Source organism: Ornithorhynchus anatinus, chromosome 11 (genome assembly GCF_004115215.2).
Source record: "Ornithorhynchus anatinus isolate Pmale09 chromosome 11, mOrnAna1.pri.v4, whole genome shotgun sequence".
Lineage (NCBI taxonomy): Eukaryota > Metazoa > Chordata > Mammalia > Monotremata > Ornithorhynchidae > Ornithorhynchus > Ornithorhynchus anatinus.
Window position 1 is genome coordinate 13,728,236 of NC_041738.1, and position 18,374 is coordinate 13,746,609.

At 60.2% G+C, this 18,374-nt stretch overlaps 2 protein-coding genes across 4 annotated transcripts in view; one reads left to right on the forward strand and one right to left on the reverse strand.

The window, feature by feature from the left end:
- Window positions 1–7,844, forward strand: part of RARA (retinoic acid receptor alpha) — a 38,540-nt gene extending 30,696 nt beyond the window's left edge. For all 3 annotated transcript variants that reach the window (XM_029075565.1, XM_029075564.2, XM_029075563.2), the window contains 7 exons: window positions 1,375–1,523; window positions 2,201–2,342; window positions 4,544–4,704; window positions 4,907–5,083; window positions 5,766–5,970; window positions 6,193–6,351; window positions 7,006–7,844. In XM_029075565.1, coding sequence (XP_028931398.1) covers window positions 1,375–1,523; window positions 2,201–2,342; window positions 4,544–4,704; window positions 4,907–5,083; window positions 5,766–5,970; window positions 6,193–6,351; window positions 7,006–7,205 — 1,193 coding nt within the window. In that variant the 3' untranslated portion in view covers window positions 7,206–7,844. The remainder of the gene's footprint in view (window positions 1–1,374; window positions 1,524–2,200; window positions 2,343–4,543; window positions 4,705–4,906; window positions 5,084–5,765; window positions 5,971–6,192; window positions 6,352–7,005) is intronic.
- A 4,228-nt stretch (window positions 7,845–12,072) lies between these two features.
- On the reverse strand, window positions 12,073–17,334 carry GJD3 (gap junction protein delta 3). Its single transcript, XM_029075902.1, has 2 exons — window positions 17,222–17,334; window positions 12,073–13,136 (listed from the first exon to the last, which is right to left on the reverse strand). The coding sequence occupies exon 2, from the start codon at window positions 13,129–13,131 to the stop codon at window positions 12,283–12,285; it is 849 nt and encodes a 282-aa protein (XP_028931735.1). The 5' UTR covers window positions 13,132–13,136; window positions 17,222–17,334; the 3' UTR covers window positions 12,073–12,282.
- Between the last annotated feature and the right edge of the window lie 1,040 nt (window positions 17,335–18,374).

The following is an 18,374-nucleotide window of genomic DNA, read 5'->3' on the forward strand; positions in this document are numbered from 1 at the left end:
TGTGTCTCTCGGCCGCAGGCTCTGTGTCTCTGCCTCCCTCCGGCTCCCGGAGAAAGGGGCTCCGGGGTCCGGCCGGGGAGGGAAGGGATGGGCCCCGGATCTGCCCCTCTGCTCCCCGGGGCTAGGGGGGTGGGGTGTCCAACCGTCCTGTGTCCTTGACGCCCCCCACCCCCAAAAAATCATTCCTTCCCCCTGCGCCCCCCCCACCCCCCACCCAATCCGGATTGTCTATTGTTGCTGCTTTTGCGTCTCGGAAAAAGTTAACACAACAAAGACTCCTTTGTCCTGCGAGTCTCCCCGCCTGGGCGCCCCCTCCCTCCCTCCCTCCTTCCCTCCCTCCTTCCCTCCTTCCCTCCCTCCTTCCCTCCGTCCTTCCCTCCCTCCCCAGCAGCTGTCTCCGGCCTCCGAGGCCCTTTTCCGGGGCTTGCCAAGGCTCCAGCTCGGGGAAAGGGGAACACCGGGGGTGCCCCCCCCCAGAAGAGAGGGGACCCACCACCTGGGGGAAACCGAGGCTACAGGGATGAGGTGCCCCGCTGGGACTCCTTAAATAACCGGGGTCAGAGGTCAGGATGCCGCGCCCGGCCAGCGAGACCGGGCAAAGCCAGGCCAGCGAGACCGGGCAAAGCCAGGCCGGTGCCCGCGGGCGCTGACCCATCCCCAGAGTTGGGGTGGCACCGTCGGCCCCTGCCAGCCGGGTCGAGGGGCGGTGCTTACCCTGGTCTCTCCCAGCCAGGCGGCCAAACCCTCGCTGCCCTTCACCCGGCCCTTCCTCCCTCGCCCCTACGCGGTGCCCCACGTGCCAGGGGAGCCGAAAGACCCGCTGGTTGGAGACCGGCTCCGGGGGAAGCAGGGCGAGCTGCCGTGTCTCTCCTCCCACACCCCTTAGCCCAAGCTGGCAGGAGAGGAAGGGGCATTGGGAGGGATGGAGGGTAGACTTGCAGGAAGGCCCCTGGCTGCCTGGGGTGGGTGGGGTTCAGAAGGTGGCCTACAGGACGTGGGTTGGGCACTTAGGGGAGGGCAGGTAGGAGGTGAGGTCAAGCCCCGTGCCGGTCTCGGGGAGGAGCAGGTGGCGGCCAGAGGGAGTGGGCCGGCCTGTCCTACTTGACTCGGGGGTAAGTGGGGGGGCACCCCGAGTTAGCTACCTCGGGGACCCTTGTAGACTGTAAGCTCGTAGTGGGCAGGGAACATTTCTACCAACTCTGTATTGTACTCTTCCAAGCACTTAGTACGGTGCTCTGCACACAGCAAGCACTTGGTAAGTACAACTGATGGACTGACCCCGACTGACGGCCAGTGGAGGATCTCGTGGGGAGGGGTGCCTGGGGGAGGCCTCCCATCTCTAACGTCCCTCTCTCCTCCCGCCCCCCCCAACAGCCATCGAGACCCAGAGCACGAGTTCTGAAGAAATCGTGCCCAGCCCCCCTTCGCCGCCGCCCCTCCCCCGCATCTACAAGCCATGCTTCGTGTGTCAGGACAAGTCCTCGGGCTACCACTACGGCGTCAGCGCCTGCGAAGGTTGCAAGGTGAGGGGGTGGGGGTGGGGCTGCTGGTCCCCCCCAGGCCCTCCCCCAGGTCCCCAGTCTCCCAGCCCAGAGGGGACAGGGGAGAGGAGAGGTTAGAGCGGACTGGGCGGAGACTTCCCCAGAACCCTGCTCCTGCAGTCCAGGCTTCCCGAACCTCAAATCCTGTACCCCCCCCCCCCGCCCTCTGGCAGGACCTCAGGAGCCTCCCTCCCCAACAGCCCCAGGTGAATCCAGCCAGAGCCCACTGGTGGGTTGGGGGAGCAGATGAGCCCCTCCCCACAGGGGTTGGGGGGGGTATGTTTTTGTGCGTGCACTTGCTTGAGGGCATGTCTGTGTGTCAGGGTGTGTCAGCCTTTGTGTCTGGGTGGGTGTGTCTCTTGGGGGTGTCTGGCCCTGGGGGAAGGTCTCTGTGTTCCCCACCTTGGGCTGACCCTGGGTTCAGGTCCCTCACACACCCCAGTCCTTGTGGCTGGAGGGGGGTCCCCAGGGCAGCTGGTTCTGCCCGGAGCCTCCAGGCCCTCCTGCCTCAGGCTGACTGGATCCCCCTCCCCACTGCCCCGACCCCACACCCAACGGCCTCGGGCAGGACACCCTCCTCCCCCCCCCCCAGTCCCCACCGGCCAGAGGTTTGGGGGAGCCACGGGCTAAGCCTGCTTCCCCCATCTGGTCCTTCCCAGGGGTTCTTCCGCCGCAGCATCCAGAAGAACATGGTGTACACCTGCCACCGGGACAAAGGCTGCGTCATCAACAAGGTGACCCGGAACCGCTGCCAGTACTGCCGTCTGCAGAAGTGCTTCGAAGTTGGCATGTCCAAGGAGTGTGAGTGCCCGGGGAGGGTCGGCGGGGGGAAAGCAGCCGGGGACCGCGCCCGTGGGTGGGCAGGATCGCGCGTGCCAGTTGTGTGGGGGCTGACCCGTGGGGAGGTGGGGACCTCTGATGTGTGTACACGTGGGTTTGGATCTGTCGGCCCGTGCGGGTCTGTACGTGTGGCCTCTATACGTGTGCGTGTGCGCATCTGCCTGGGCACCTAAGGGTCGCTGGTGCACGTCATAATGTGCACGTGTAGGCTTCCAGTGTATGGGGGTTCCCGGGTGTTTCTGCATGTGGGCAATTCTCCATCAAACAATGGGATATATTGAGTGCTTAGTGTGTGCAAGGAGGCGTATGTGTTTCCATACACGTGGGTACCTATGGGCACGTGGGTGTGTGTCCCTCCTTGAACCGCACATTTCTTCTCCATTCTTGGGGCCTTGGGAGCAAAGCCCAGCGTGGGGCCTGGGGACACCTGGTTCCCCGCTGCTGCTAGCCAGGTGACCATCTTTCTGGTACACACGGAACCACCCAACACCAGCCCACTGTTGCCAGTGGGTGGGAACGAGCCTACGGCCTTCTTTCTGGTGGAGGATCACCCTCCCCCCCCCCCCCCACCTCCCCGCCTGGGACCCATCCCCCCAACTCCAGACCCCAGTCTCCCCGGCCCAGGAGCCTCGTCCCTGGGGGAGGGCGATGGTACCCAGAAAGGCGGTCCCAACCCCGGGGCCCCGGGCACCAGGCGACAGGGATTTCCAATTTGGGCTGAGTGGGGTGGGGGGAGACCCTCTCGTACAGAATGGCGGGGGTTGCTGTGGCGACGGGTGATTGATGATGTCAGAGATAAATGACGCTGACAGGAGCCTCCGTCTGCGTGGCCGTTGTCATGGAGCTGGGACAGGCAGACCCACCGCGCGGGGGGTTGGGGGAGGGAGGGGAGCCGTAGCGGTACATTGCATGGAGGTGCATTCATTCATTCGGTCGTATTTATCGAGGGCTTACTGTGTGCGGAGCACTGTACTGAACGCTTGGGAGAGGACAGGACAGAAGTAAACAGTCACATTTACATTCCCTGCCCGCAGCGAGCCTGGAGGGGAGGGAGGGACCCCAACACCGGGCCGAGGGAGGGGGTGACCCCTGTGCCGGTCAGGGCGGGAGGGAGACCCCCACGTAGGTCCAGGAGGGCAAGGAGACCCATATGAGTCTGGGGGAGGGGAGAGAGACCCATGGGTGAGTGGGTGGGGGAGGGAGAGATGGAGAGGCATTCGATCGTATTTATTGAGCGCTCACTGCGTGCAGAGCACTGTACTAAGCACCTTCCCAGGTGAGCTCGCAAACGAGTAGAGACTCTGGGGAGGGAGAGGCGAAAACAGGGTCTCTCCTCATCCGCCTCCCCCACCCGCCCCACTCCTCCCCCCACCCCGGCCACTCCGGGCCCCCGCTCTCGCCGCTCTCCGTTTCAATAGAATTAAAGCTTCAGAATGATAAACGTCTTGTCACAGCTGCAATTTTCTCTTCCCGAATTACCCGGCTCTGCCTCTCCACTCTCCCTTGTCCCCGGCACTTTATTGGATTTGCAGAGCAGACATGAGTGATCTCCAAATTATGCCAGCCCCCTCCCAGCCCCGCCCCCACCCTGCCCGGGGGCGATTGTGCGGCCATGGGCGTGGGGCGTCCGCCCGACGGTTGCCGGACTGAGGATGGACCTGTCATTCCCCCCCCCAACCCCCCCACCCCCCCTCCAACCCCACTCCCCACCCTGAGCCCCCAGGACCCTGGGTAAAACCAGCCAGGGCGGAGGAGGAGGAGAGTCCGTCAGAGAAGCTAAAGCAGGGAGGCACAAGCACACACAGACTCTCCATCAAATCAATGCAGACTTGCATGTGGGGACGTGGGTGTGCACACTAGAGTTTTGTGGACCCATGTTCCGTGTGTGTGTGTGTGTGTGTTGGGGATAGGGGGGCTCTATAGTGTCTACTTGTGTATGCCCATCCCCATTAATTCATTCGATCGTATTTATTGAGATCTTACTGTGTGCAGAGCACCGTCCTAAGCGCTTGGGAGAGTCCAATATAACCATAGGCCACCCAGGAGTCCCCTTCCATGGGGATCACTCCTGAGTGTGCTGGGGTGGGCCTGGGAGCCTCCGTGCCCTCCCGGAGGGAATCATGTGACCGCCCGAACCCCCTTTTCCCCACCTACCCCCCCAGCCGTGCGGAACGACCGGAACAAGAAGAAGAAGGAACCGTCCAAGGCCGAGTGCTCGGAGAGCTGCAGCCTGACGCCCGAGGTGGAGGAGCTGATCGGCAAAGTGCGCAAGGCTCACCAGGAGACCTTCCCTGCCCTCTGCCAACTGGGCAAATACACTACGGTGCGGGCAGAGGCCGGGTGGCCCCACGGCGAGGGGGGGAGCGGGGAGGGGCACGGGAGTCGGGTGGGGAGGTTCCCCCAGCCCAGCCCCAGCCTCCCTCAGCCCTAGCCCCTTGCTCGGCCTGGCCCGGCCCCGTCACCGGCCCGGCCCCGCCGCCGCCCCGGGTCTCACCGGGCCGCCGCCCCCCGTCCCGCCCCTGCAGAACAACAGCTCGGAGCAGCGGGTGTCCCTGGACGTGGACCTGTGGGACAAGTTCAGTGAACTCTCCACCAAGTGCATCATCAAGACGGTGGAGTTCGCCAAGCAGCTGCCTGGCTTCACCACGCTCACCATCGCCGACCAGATCACCTTGCTCAAGGCCGCCTGCCTGGACATCCTGGTGAGGGGCGGCCGAAGCCTCCGGCCCCGGGGGAGGGATTTGGGGGAGTGCCCCGGGGGGCGGGTGGGGGACAGTGTTGGCTAAGGGATCCCCGCCCCACCAGCAGGGCTGCAGAGGCTCATGAGAGGACCTGAAGCAGACACAGGAATTGCCTCCCGGGGGGGGCACTGCTCTGTGTGTGTGTGCGCACATGTGCGCACACATGCATGTGAATGTATACACCCTGGGTCTGGCAATCGGAAGGACCTGTGTTCTAATTCCGGCTCCGCCACCTACCTGCTATATGACATTGAGCAAGTCACCTCCCTTCTCTGGGCCTCAGTTACCTCATCCGTAAAATGAGGATTAACACTGTGAGCCCCATGTGGAACAAACCGATTACCTTATATATTCCTCAGTGCTCAGAACAGTGCTTGGCACTTGGTAAGCACTTATCAATTACCACCATTATAATTATTATTATGGTTTCACACCTGCAGAGACTGGGGCCTGGGATTACAACTCCCAGCTGCCCCTCCCTTCCAAGCCTCCTCCTGGTCCCCTTCGGGCAGGCCTGGGTTGGCCCAGCCCGGAGGTTCCCGTGCCAGGCGGCGGGGATGGAAGGGCGGGCGGGACCGGGTCGCCAGGGCGAGACCTCCCTCTGCCTCGCCCACCCAATGGCTCCCCCCGGGCCGTCCCCCAGATCCTGCGTATCTGCACGCGGTACACGCCAGAGCAGGACACCATGACCTTCTCGGACGGGCTGACGCTGAACCGGACACAGATGCATAACGCCGGCTTCGGCCCCCTGACCGACCTCGTCTTCGCCTTCGCCAACCAGCTGCTGCCCCTGGAGATGGACGACGCGGAGACCGGGCTCCTCAGTGCCATCTGCCTCATCTGCGGAGGTGGGCGCGGCGGGTGGGGCGTCTGCCCCCCAGGACAGTGGGTTTGGGGACCCCCCCCCGCCCCAAGAGCCCCGGGGGGGGGGGTCCCTCCGGGGGGGTCCAACCCCTCCCCGGCCCCCCTCTTTCTGGGGAGACCCGGGGCGGGTGTTCCTCCGGGCGGCTCCATGCGGCCGTGGCCCAGCCTCCGTTGACCGCTGCCCCGCCCCCTGCCCCTTCCCCCAGACCGGCAGGACCTGGAGCAGCCGGACAAGGTGGACAAGCTGCAGGAGCCGCTGCTGGAGGCGCTGAAGGTTTACGTCCGCAAGCGGAGACCCAACCGGCCGCACATGTTCCCCAAGATGCTGATGAAGATCACGGATCTGCGAAGCATCAGCGCTAAGGGTGAGCCCCCTCCCCTTCCCCTTCCCGCGGGAACCCCAACCTCCAACCTCACACAGCATCATTGCCAAGAGAGTCCCCCCCGCCACCCCAGGAACCCCGACCCTGCCCTCACACGGCATCGGCACCGAGGGTGAGGAGATGCAGCGAGGCTTAGTGGAGGGAGCCCGGGCCTGGGAGTCAGAAGCTCATAGGCTCTAATCCCAGCTCCGCCACTTGTCTGCTGTGTGACCTTGGGCGAGTCGCTTCACTTCTCTGGGCCTCAGTTACCTCATTTGTTAAATGGGGATTAAGACTGGGAGCCCTCTGTGGGACAGGGACCGTTTCCAACCCGATTTACTCGTATCCACCCCAGCGCTTTGTTCGGTGCCTGGCACATAGTAAGCGCTTAACAAATACCATTTAAAAAAAAAAAAGGGCGGTCCCTCCCTCCCCTCACCTCGAGACCCCTTCCCCTCGACCCTTTGCAGCGTCAGGGTCAAGGGTGAGCCATCGGCGCCTTGAACGGCAGCCTCCGTCTCTCCTCTGGGATCCATGACCCCTGACTCCACTCAGTGTCCACCCCAAGGGGGAGGGGGACCCCTAACCGCCCCCCGCCCCGGCCGGAATGAGGTCCCAGGGTGACCGGTGGCCCCCCTCCCGGCCCTTCGTCCACAGGAGCGGAACGTGTGATCACGCTGAAGATGGAGATCCCCGGGGCCATGCCACCGCTCATCCAGGAGATGCTGGAGAACTCCGAGGGGCTGGACACTCTGGGCGGGGGCGGGGGCGGGCCGGGGGGCGGGCCGGGGGGCAGCTGCAGCCCCAGCCCCTCCCCCAGCTCCAACAGCAGCAGCCCGGCCACCCACTCCCCGTGACACACGGCCCCCAACTCCGTACCCCACGACCGGACCTTCTCTCTTCTTGCCCAACCAAACACGACCCGAACTCACAGACGCGGCGGCTCCTCCCTGCCCCCCCCGGGCCGGGCCCGAGCAGAGCCCCCACCGTGGCCGGGGGGGGGCGCGAGGGGTGGGGAGACGGAACTGGGGATCCCTCCCCCCCCGGCCCCCAGCCCTGGACTGGACTCCCAGAGCCGAACTGGATGGCCCACGGTTGGGGGTGGGGGGAGCACTGGAGCCCTCCCCAACCTCGAATCCCAAACTCTGCTGTCTGCTCTGCCCAGTGCCAGCGCCCACACTGGGGGATCAGAGGTGGGGGGAGGTCTCTCTCTCTCTCTCTCTCTCTTTCTCTCTCTCATCTATAAAATGCCTCTGTGCCACCCCCCGCTCCAACTTCATCACCAGCAAACTCCCGGGGGCAACCCCAGCCCCTCCGCCCCCTCCCCCAAGCCCCCGGGGGTCACTGAGGCTGTTTGGGGGGTCTGGGGGGTGGCGGCTGTGTACATACCCCACGCTCTCCCCTCTTTTGTCGCTGGTTTGATTTGATTTATTTTTTTGGTTTTGATTTTTTTTTTGGTTTATTTTTTTTAAATAAGAAGTTTCATTTTAAGCTCATTTATACTGAAGGAATCTGTGCTGTGTTGGGGAGTGCGGGGGGTGGCTAGGAAGGGGGAGGAGGCAAGTGCAAGCCTGCCGTAGCCCCCCGGCCCCCCCATCCATCCCCCACCCACCCCATCCCGTCCCTCCCCCGCTGTTTCTCTAAACTGTGAATCCTGACTGCGGTAAGGGTGGCGCGGCGGGGGGCGGAGGAGGCCACAGGATCCACACCCCCTCCCTCCAAGTTCCCCCTTTCCCTCTCCACACTCCCATGGGGGAACTACCTTCCTCCCTCCCTCCCTCCTTCCCTCCTGCAGGTGGGTGGGGGGGAGTCTCCCCCTCCCCAGCTCTCACCCTCTCGGATGGGCAGAAGGGAGCGGACCCCTGCCCCCCAACCCAGCCCTGCCTGAGCGTGCCAGGGCCCGGCCCCTCCAGCCACCAGCATCTCCACAGGCTGGAGCCAACCCCTTCCCCTCCTCCCACCCCCGCACGGAGACAGACGGGACACGCAGCCACAGACGCCCCCCTCCTCACTCGGCCGCCCCCGTGCCCCACGGGCCGGTGCCCGGGTCACCCTCTCTCCCCCTGGGGGGAGCCCCCCCTCCCCTCTCCCACCTCTCCACGGGGCGGCCCCCATCTCCCCCTTCCCACGGGGCTGGCCCCCCCCCCCGCCCCCCACTCTGCACCTCCCCCGCGGGGAGCGCGCCCAGTGCAGCTGTTACTGTCGGACTTGGCCTACGATCTACTGGAGACGGAATAAAGTTCTATTTATTCTACCCCCTGGCCTGGCTTCTATCTGCCCGTCCCCCCCCTCCTGCTCCTCTGCTACCCACACCCTGGACTCCTGGGATCGGCCCCCACCCCCCAAATTGGGGGGAGGGGGTGGCTGAAAGGCCCAGATTCCTGAGAGAGCAAGCTGGAAGGCATCCAGGAGGAGGTGGATTTTATCATTTAATTTTATTTTGGCAAGACGTGCGTATCTGAAGGGGGCAGCCCCCAGAGGCTGCTTAGCGAGGGGGTGGCGGAGGTCGGGGGGTACCTCTCTGCTGACGTGCCTGTGTCCTGCCAAGGGAGACTGGGCCCTGGCTGTGTAACCGTCCGGAGGTCATTCTGTCCATCCCCCTGCCTGCATTCTCTTGTCATCCTTGACTCTCCCTGTGGCGGGCCTGAGCCTGAGGGGGACCGGGCCAGTCCGGGAGGGCTTCCAGGAGGAGGCTTGGGAGGAGTTGCGAGGTTCCTCGGCCGAGTCCGTGGCCCGTCAGTTCCCCGCTGTGGCCACCAGGTGGCGGCGCAGCCCCGCCGCCGCCCGCAGCGCTGGGACCCGGCCCCGCTTCAACCCGGCCATTCCCCTGCCTCCGGCCCGGGCAACCCCAACCCACCCCCCGCCCCAATTATCTGCCTTTCCGACCTTTCCTGCGTCCAGGCCTCCTGGTCCCTCCAGCCCTGTGCCCAAGAATTGCTGTCACGGGGCGAGAGGCATCACTGGAGCAGGTCGCTGCTGCGTGGGGGGCAGATAATAATAACGATAACATTTGTTAAGCGCTTACTATGTGCAAAGCACTGTTCTAAGCGCCGGAGAGGATACAAGGTGATCAGGTTGTCCCACATGGGGCTCACAGTCTCCATCCCCATTTTTTACAGATGAGGTAACTGAGGCACAGAGAAGTGAAGTGACTTGCCCAAAGTCACACGGCTGACAAGCGGCTGAGCCGGGATTTGAACGCATGATCTCTGACTCCCAGGTCCGGGCTCTTTCCAGTGAGCCAGGCGACCCACTGGAAACACGCTACCCCACGGGGAGGGTAGGGGCCGGCTGGGCAGGTAAGAGGGACCCGAGGGGGCAGAGCAGCGAAGGTAGGGCAGGGGGACCCAGGGAATTTTCTCCCCTGGGAGCTGTGTGGCCAGAGACCCTCCCCCCCAAAGGAACCAGGGATTTGGGCCAATCCTTGGTTAGCGTTTCCACTGGGTCCCACGGGGCTGTAAAAATAGGTAAAATGGGAAGTCGATAATAATTGTGGCATTTGCTAAGTCCTCACTCTGTGCCATGTGTACACTGTGTACTAAACGCCGGGCTAGAGACAGGCCCCGCATGGGGCTCACCATCTAAGTAGGAGGGAGATCAGGTATTGAATCCCCAATGAGAAGAGGGAACCAAGGCACAGAGAAGTGAAGTGACTTTCCTAAGGTCACACAGCAGGTAAGTGATGGAGCGGGGATTAGAACGCAGGTCCTCTGACTCCCCGGCCCGTGTTCTTCCTGTCTTCTTTCCTATTTAGAAAAATGTGAGCGCTGTGTGGGACAAGGACTGTTTCTGACAATTACCTGCTATTCACCCCACCACTTAGTACACTGCTTGCCACATAGTATGTTCTTAACAAATACCATAATAATAATAAAAATAATTTTTTCCTTACCTGTAATTTATTTTAATGCCTCCCCAGCTAGACTGTAAACTCTTGACCTATCTACTAAATGCTATTGAACTCTTCCCAGCACTTACCTCAGGGCTCTACACGGAATAAGTGCTCAATAAATAGCACCGATTGATCGATTCATCCTCAGGGAGAGAGGTAGAGGTGTTGGGTCACTGGAGGGAGTCAGGAATAATAATAATAATATTGGTATTTGTCAAGCGCTTACTACGGGCCGAGCACTGTTCTAAGCACAGGGGTAGATACAGGGTAATCAGGTTGTCCCCCGTAGGGCTCACAGTCTTAATCCCCATTTTACAGATGAGGTAACTGAGGCACTGAGAAGTTAAGTGACTTGCCCAAAGTCACACAGCTGACAGGTGGCGGGAATGGGGAGGGGAGCCATAGGGGTCTTAGGTGGTCCTCAGTGGCTCACTGGGGAGAGGCAGAGACGGACTGTAAGCTCCTTGTGGGCAGGTAATTGTGTCGACCAACTCTGTTATATTGCACTCTCCCCAGCACGACGCTCTGCATACAGTAAGTGCTCAGTAAATACGATCCATCGGTTGGAGAGGGGACAGTGGGACAGTCCAACCCTAAACTATAAATAAAAGTGAGGATCCTGGAGGGCGGCCAGCCCACCTCTAAGTATTCCGGAGCTCCCGCTGGAGATAGAGTCCTGGACTAGGTGGATTGGGAAGGTCTGGGAAAACCTGCCACCCCTAGGATCGGACCAGTTCTCCCAGCATCCCGGCTACGGCTTCCCAGGGGACAAGAGAGAGAGAGAGTGTGTGTCCTCGTGTGAATGTGCTTGGTATGTTCCCCTAGGGCTCTGATGGGGTTAGTATGGTACCCGCCTCTGCCTTTCCATATTCGGTGCGTGTGTGTCCGTCCGTCCTGTCTCCCCACCAGCTTGGAAGCTCCTCAAAGGCAGAAACCATGTCTTCCCTGCACCAAGCTCAAGGTCCTGTACTTAGGGGACGCGGGACAGACTAGAGATAGGCCAAAGGGTAGCAGTCACACACCCATCACAGTCACATACACGCACAGAGTCCCTCCCTCCGGATGAATTAATCAGTTCCAGGCCTGTTCCGTGGGTTAGGATCTTTGATAAAAATATATATCCAAACCCTCAAAGTCTCTCCATTCCCCCCTTCTTGCTCTCATTGCTGCCTCCTCCCTGCCAGACTATGGCAGGGAGGACCCCTAGTAATAATAATAAGCCAAGCGCTTAGTACAGTGCTCTGTACACAGTAAGCGCTCAATAAATACAATTAAATGAATGAATGAATAATAATGATGATGATTATGGTATTTGTTAAATACTTACTATGGGCCAAGCACCGTTCTAAACGCTGGGGTAGATAGAAGGTCAGCAGGCTGTCCCACGTGGGGTTCACAGTCTTAGTCCCCATTTCACAGATGAGGTAACTGAGGCACAGAGAAGTTTAGTGGCTTGCTCAAGGTCACACAACAGACGATGGTGGAGCCGAGATTAGAACCCACACCCTCTGACTCCCAAACTCGAGCTCTTTCCCCTGAGCCACGCTGCTTCTCGCTGCAATCCTGCAGAGTTGCCAAGCCCCAGTGTCCCTCCCACCCTCCCGGCAGTCCCCCACTTGGTCCTTCTCCTGGGCTCGGAAGAGGCCTCCTACACCCTTCGGGCAACGTGGCCTAGCGGACGGAGCCCGGGCCTGAGGATCAGAAGGTCATGGGTTCTAATCCCGGCTCCGCCACTTGTCTGCCGGGTGGCCTTGGGCTTCCTCTATGCCTCAGTGCCCTCACCTGTAAAACGGGGATCGAGACTGCGAGCCCCTCGTGGGGCAGGGACTGCGTCCAACCCGATTCGCTCGTAACCACCCCAGCGCTTAGTGCGGTGCCTGGCACACAGCGCTTTCCAAATACCCTGATTATCGTCATTCCGGGGGCGAGGGTGGCCGGTTCCCTGCCCGGTGCCCTGCCCGGCAGCCCCGCCGCCCACCTCCAGAGCAGTCTGGCTCTGGGGCCTGGTGGGGAGTTGGGGGGCGCCTTTGCTTCATCCGGCTCTAGATGAGCAGCCCCCCCCGCGCTCCGGGCAGCGACCCCGAGGATACCGTGGGTTGGCAGCGGCTGTAGGCCGGGGGGGAGTCGGGTCCCGGGGCCGGGGGCTTCTCCTCGGCCTGGTGCCCCAGGGTGAGGAGAGGCTGGGACTTCTGCTCCTGCGCCCGGTTGCAGCAGTTGTCCCTGAGGGCGTCGGCCGAGGGCGAGGAAGGGGCAGGGCCGGGGGTGCCCACCCACCAGGGCCGGCTCTTGCAGGCCAGGTGGCCCAGCTCGGCCAGGCTGAGGGCGGCCGACAGCAGCCCCACGCAGAAGTAGAACATGAGGAAGACCGTCTTCTCGGTGGGGCGGCTGACGTAGCAGTCCACCAGGTGCGGGCACGGGGCCCGCCTGCAGAGGAACCGCGGTGCCACCCGGAACCCGTAGAGCAGCGCCTGCCCGGCCAGGAATGCCCCCTCGGCCAGAAGGCGCCCCAGGACGCTCAGCACGTAGCAGCGGCCCGGGCGGGCCGGGCCGGGAGGCGCGGGCTGCCCGGGCCCGGCCCCCGGGCCTTTGGTGGCCCGGTGCACCGAATAGACGACGTAGAGGACGGCGGGCAACGAGAGCAGCACGATCTGGAAGACCCAGAAGCGGTAGTGGGAGATGGGGAAGGCCAGGTCGTAGCAGGCCTGTTTGCAGCCGGGCTGGGCCGTGTTGCACACGAACATGTCCTGCTCGTCCTCGAAGAGGTCGTCGCCCACCGTGGCCAGCACCAGGATGCGGAAGATGACCATCACCACCAGCCAGAAGCGGCCCACCAGCGGCGACTGGTCCTGGATCACGTCCAGCAGGGAGCTCAGGAAGTTCCACTCGCCCATGGCTCCTAGGGGGGACGGGCAGAGGGGGCGGGGGGGCGTCGGGAGAGAGAGCAGGGAGGGGGCTCCCGCACACCGGGGACTCTCCCCTCCCCCTCGTCCCCGCCACACTCTGCCCCTCTCCTTCCTGAGGGGGGGCTGGGAGACCAACCTCACCCTCCTCACCACTGGCCTGAGCAAAGAGGCACAGCATTCGCACTCACGCTGGCACAGGCATACCCACACAGTTGTACGCACACACAGGCATATACACACAGACGTACACAGGCATGGGCACATAAACACAGATGTACAAGACACGGGCATTCTCACACGCAGATGTACACAGTCACGGGCATAGTCATTCACTCAATCGTATTTATTGAGCGCTTGCTATGTGCAGGGCACTGTACTAAGCGCTTGGAATGTACAATTCAGCAGCAGATGGAGACAATCCCTGCCCAATAAGGGGCTCACGGTCTAAACGGGGGAGACAGACAGCAAAGCGCTCACAGAGACATACACAGAACCAGGCACATACACACAGTTGTAGACAGACACATGCAGACATGGGGATAACGACTCGCACAGATGTACATGGAACCCGGTGCACACACAGAGACAGTTCCTCCTGCCTCCAGGTTCATGATGGGCAGAGAACGTGTCTGCTATCTCGTATTGTAATCTCCCAAGCGCTTAGAACAGTGCTCTGCACAGAGTAGGCACTCAACAAGTACCACTGGTTGATTGGATGTCCCGCCGACAGCTCAAACTTAACTTTTTTTAATGGTATTTGTTAAGCGCTTACTATGTGTCAGGCACTGTAATAAGTATGCACTGTGAGAGATAGAGGATGGTCAGGTTGACAAAGTCCCTGTCCCACTGGGGTTCACGGTCTTAATATGTGTTTTACAGATGAGGAACTGAGGTACGGAGAAGTTAAATGATTTGCCCAGGGTCATGCAGCAGATATCTGACAGAGCCGGGATTAAAACCCAAGTCTTCTTCCTCCCAGGCCCGTGCTCTTTCCACTAGGCCATGCTACTTCAAAACTAAACATCTTCCTACCCAAACCCTCCCTCAGACTTACCTGTCATTGTAGACAACACCACCATTCTCCCAACAAGCCTGTAATCTTAGCATTATCCTTATTATTAATATAAGGCATTTGCTAAGCGCTTACTATGTGTCAGGCACTGTACTAAGCCCCAGGGTGGATACAGATTGGGTTGGACACAGTCCCTGTCCCACGTGGGGCTCCCAGTCTCAATCCTCCATTTAAACACATGAGGAAACTGGGGCACAGAGAAGTAAAGTGATCTGTCCGAGGTCACAAGCGGTGGAGACAAGTGGTGGAGTCAAGATTAGAACCCATGACCTTTTGACTCCCAGGCCCGTGCTCTATCCGCTACGCTATGCTGATTCTCTAAGGATTATTGATTCTTGACTCATCAATTTCATTCAACTTATTGGGCTTGCTTGGTTAGAGCACAAGACAGTCTCAGCGTCAAGGGCTCGAGCCCCACATCAAGTGCAGTTGTTTCCTCCTTTCATTCATTCATTCAATCGTATTTATTGAGCGCTTACTGTGTGCAGAGCACTGTACTAAGCGACTGAGTTCTAATCTGTAAACGCCTGGCAATCCAACCCTCTTGAAGTGAGCTTTCCCAAGTGCCTAGTACAGTGCTCAGCACATAGTTAGCCCTCAATAAATACAATAAGAAGTCACCAAATCCTGTCTCTTCCATCTTCATTACATCTCTCGAATCCACCCCTTCCTCTCCATCCAAATTGCTACGTGCTGGTCTAATCACTCATCATGTCCTGCCTTGATTACAGCCTCCTTTCTGACCTCCCTTCATCCTGTCTCTTCCCTCTTCGGTCGGTACTTCGCTCTGCTGCCGGGTCATTTTTAAAAAAGAAACTGTTCTGGGCCCGTCTTGCCGCTCCTCAAAAATCTCTAATGGCCGTCCATCCGTTTCCTTGTCAAACAGAAACTCCTGACTTTCGACTTTAAGGCAACTCCATCGGCTCTCCCCACTTACCCGCCTGACCTTGGTAGTCTACTACAACGCAACCCACTCTTCACCCCTCTAGCGCCCACAAACTCGCTCTATCTCAATCCCCTCTTTCTCGCCGTCGACCCCTTAATCACGTCCTCCTACCTGCCCGGAAGACCACCCCTCTCCACCTTCAAAGTAGCATGGTGTAGCGGCTAGAGCCCGGGCCTGGGAGTCAGAAGATCATGGGTTCTAATCCCGGCTCTGCCATTTGTCTGCTGTGTGACCTCGGACAAGTCACTTCACTTCTCTGGGCCTCAGTTACATCATCTGGAAAATGAGGATTGAGACTGCGAGCCTCACGTGGGACTGTGTCCAACCCCATTTGCTCGTAACCACCCCACTGCTTAGTACAGTGCCGGGCCCATAGTGAGCGCTTAATAAGTACCACGATTATTATTCAAAGTCCTACTAAACGCACATCCTCTTCAAGAAACCTTCCCTGTTCTTTTCCTTCTCCCTATTTATCCTCCCTTCTGGTGGTCGATGCACTTGGGTCTGTGACCCCTAAGCATTTTGCTATTCATTCTACCCCAGCCCTAGAGAGCTTATGTACATAGAATTATACTCCGCTGCTTTCCCTATCCGTCATTTATTTTGATGTCTGCCTTCCCCACTAAATTGTAAGCGCCTACTCTCACTGTACTCTCCCAAGTGCTTAGTACAACGTTCTGCACACACACACACTAAGTATAAATACCACCAATGGCACCCACATGTATGCAGACTTGGGCACCCCCACACGGACACAGATATGAGCATGTAACCTTAGAGAACTATACAGACGTGGAAACTATGCAGACACACGGAGAGGGACATGGGCACGCAGGCCCAAACACAGGTGCGATCACAATCCCCACCTCGCCCCGACTTGCTCCCTTTGCTCTACCCCTCCTCCCCACCCCACAGCACTTGTGTATGTACACATCTGTAATTCTATTTCTTTACATTAATTGCCTGTTTCACTTGTTCTGATATGTGTGTGAATATATATATATATATTCTACTTCTATTTATTTATGTGGATGCTCTTGATGCCTTTTTACTCGTTTTGATGTCTGTCTCCCCGCTTCTAGACTGTGAGCCCGGTGTGGGCAGGAATTGTCTCTCTTTGTAGCTGAAATGTACTTTCCCAAGCGCTCAGTACAGTGCTCGGCACCCGGTAAGCACTCAATTAATACAACTGACTGACAATGAATCACAATCACAGAGAGTTGGGCACACAGACCCAATCACACCGACGTAGACACATAACACAGACACAAACCCAGATCCGGACACAGAGACGGACCCGGGCACATGCCTCGACGGGGTCCCCATACAGAGGCACCGGTCAAATCCTCTGGCTCACACCGAGACACACGCGTGCGTGCCCCGCTCTGCGATGAACCGGGGAGCCGGAGATGGAGCCCCGCAATCTCCCGCTCATTCCCTCCTCGCCCTCACACCCGGAGGCTCACACGCACCGGGCCCTGGGCCAGCACAGAGTTCCTAGGACACCGTGGATGGGATTCCTGCCAGACAGGCAGACCTCCCCTCAAGTCTCCCCCCAACAAACCCCGAGTCTTCCAGCACGGACAGACCCTCCCCAGCTTCCCCACATGGCCAGACCTCCAGCCGCTCCTTATGGACCCCCGACTTCCACTCAGAGACCCCCGACCTCCACTCAGAGACCCCCGACCTCCACTCAGAGACCCCCGGCCACCCTTTCATAGACCCTCAACCGCCTCCGAGGCGACACAGGGATCCCCAAGGTGGGTGCCGCTGCTTCCTGCTGGAATCCGGGTGGCCCCCAGTCTGGGGAGAAGCCCCCCAGACTCCCAGCACTGGGACAAGTCCCCCGACCCCCGGCCCCGGGGAGAAGCCCTCCCATCTCCTGACCGGGAGAGAAGCCCCGCGGCCCTCTGCCAGGGGAGAAGCCCCCCGATCCCCAGCTCTGGGGATAAGCCTCCCGACCCCCAGCTCTAGGTATAAGCCCCCCGACCCCCAGCTTTGGGGAGAAGCCCCCGCAACTCCCAACACGGAGAGAAGCCCCCCGACCCCCAGCAGCTCACCTGAACGTGCGGCTCCGTCCGGAGGGCTCAGGGGTGGGGGTCGCGGGCGGGCCGGGGGCCGCGTGGGACCGACCCGCTTCCTCCCTCTTTCATTTTCCCTTTGGGATGCACCGGGATGAGCCGGGACGGGGCGGGAGGGCGTCGGGGGCCTGGGTCTTAAAGGCACAGGGGCGGCCCCGCCCTCCCTGCCCCCCCGCCCCACCCAAAGCCCCCTCCCCCTCCGGCTCCTCCACCTTTCCAACCGGTGGGGAAAGGGCGGGGGGTTTCCGGATCGGGCTCGTGGAGGGAGGGGACGAGGAGCCCCGGGTTTGGGAGTCAGCGGTCATGGGTTCTAATCCCGCCTCCGCCGCTCGTCAGCTGTGTGACCTTGAGCAAGTCACTTCAATTCTCCATTAACTCATCTGTAAAACGGGGATGAAGACTGTGAGCCTTACCTTGTGATCTACCCCAGCGCTTAGAACAGTGCTTGGCACATAGTAAGCGTTTAACAAATACCGACATTATTAGATAGGGAGGGGTCCCCAGGGGGTGGCTGGGGAAGGGGAAGGAGGGGGTCACCGAATGGGGTTGCTTGGAGGAGGGTCTTTGGGGGAAGAGACGGGGGAGACTGTGAGCTCACTGTGGGCAGGGAATGTCTGATGTTGTAGCATACTCTCCCTAACGCTTAGTACAGTGCTTTGCACACGGTAAACGCTCAATAAAGACGATTAATAATCCTCGGTGCCCTAGGAGAAGTGGGAACTCTGGGGGGGCGGTTTCAGGGTGGCCGGAGGCCCCCTTGCACCAGGATTCCCCCGGGGGACCCCAGCAAATTCAGTCGTTCATTCAGTTCATTCACCGCAACACTATAACCGACATATTCCCCGCCGACAACGAGTTGTCAGTCTAGAGGGGGAGGCAGACATTTAATATAAAGAAATCAAAGACCGAAATGGACCTAAGTGGTGTGGGACTGGCTGGGAGGGGAGGTGAACAAAGGGAGCCAGTCAGGGTGGGGGAGAAGAGAAAAATGGGGGGCTCAGTCAGGGAAGACCTCTTGGAGGAGGTGGGTCTTCACTAAGGCTTTGAAGCCGGGGAGAGTCGTTGTCCGTCGGATTTGAGGAGAGAGGGGCCTCCGGGCCGGAAGGAGGACGCGGGCAAGGGGTTGGCAGCG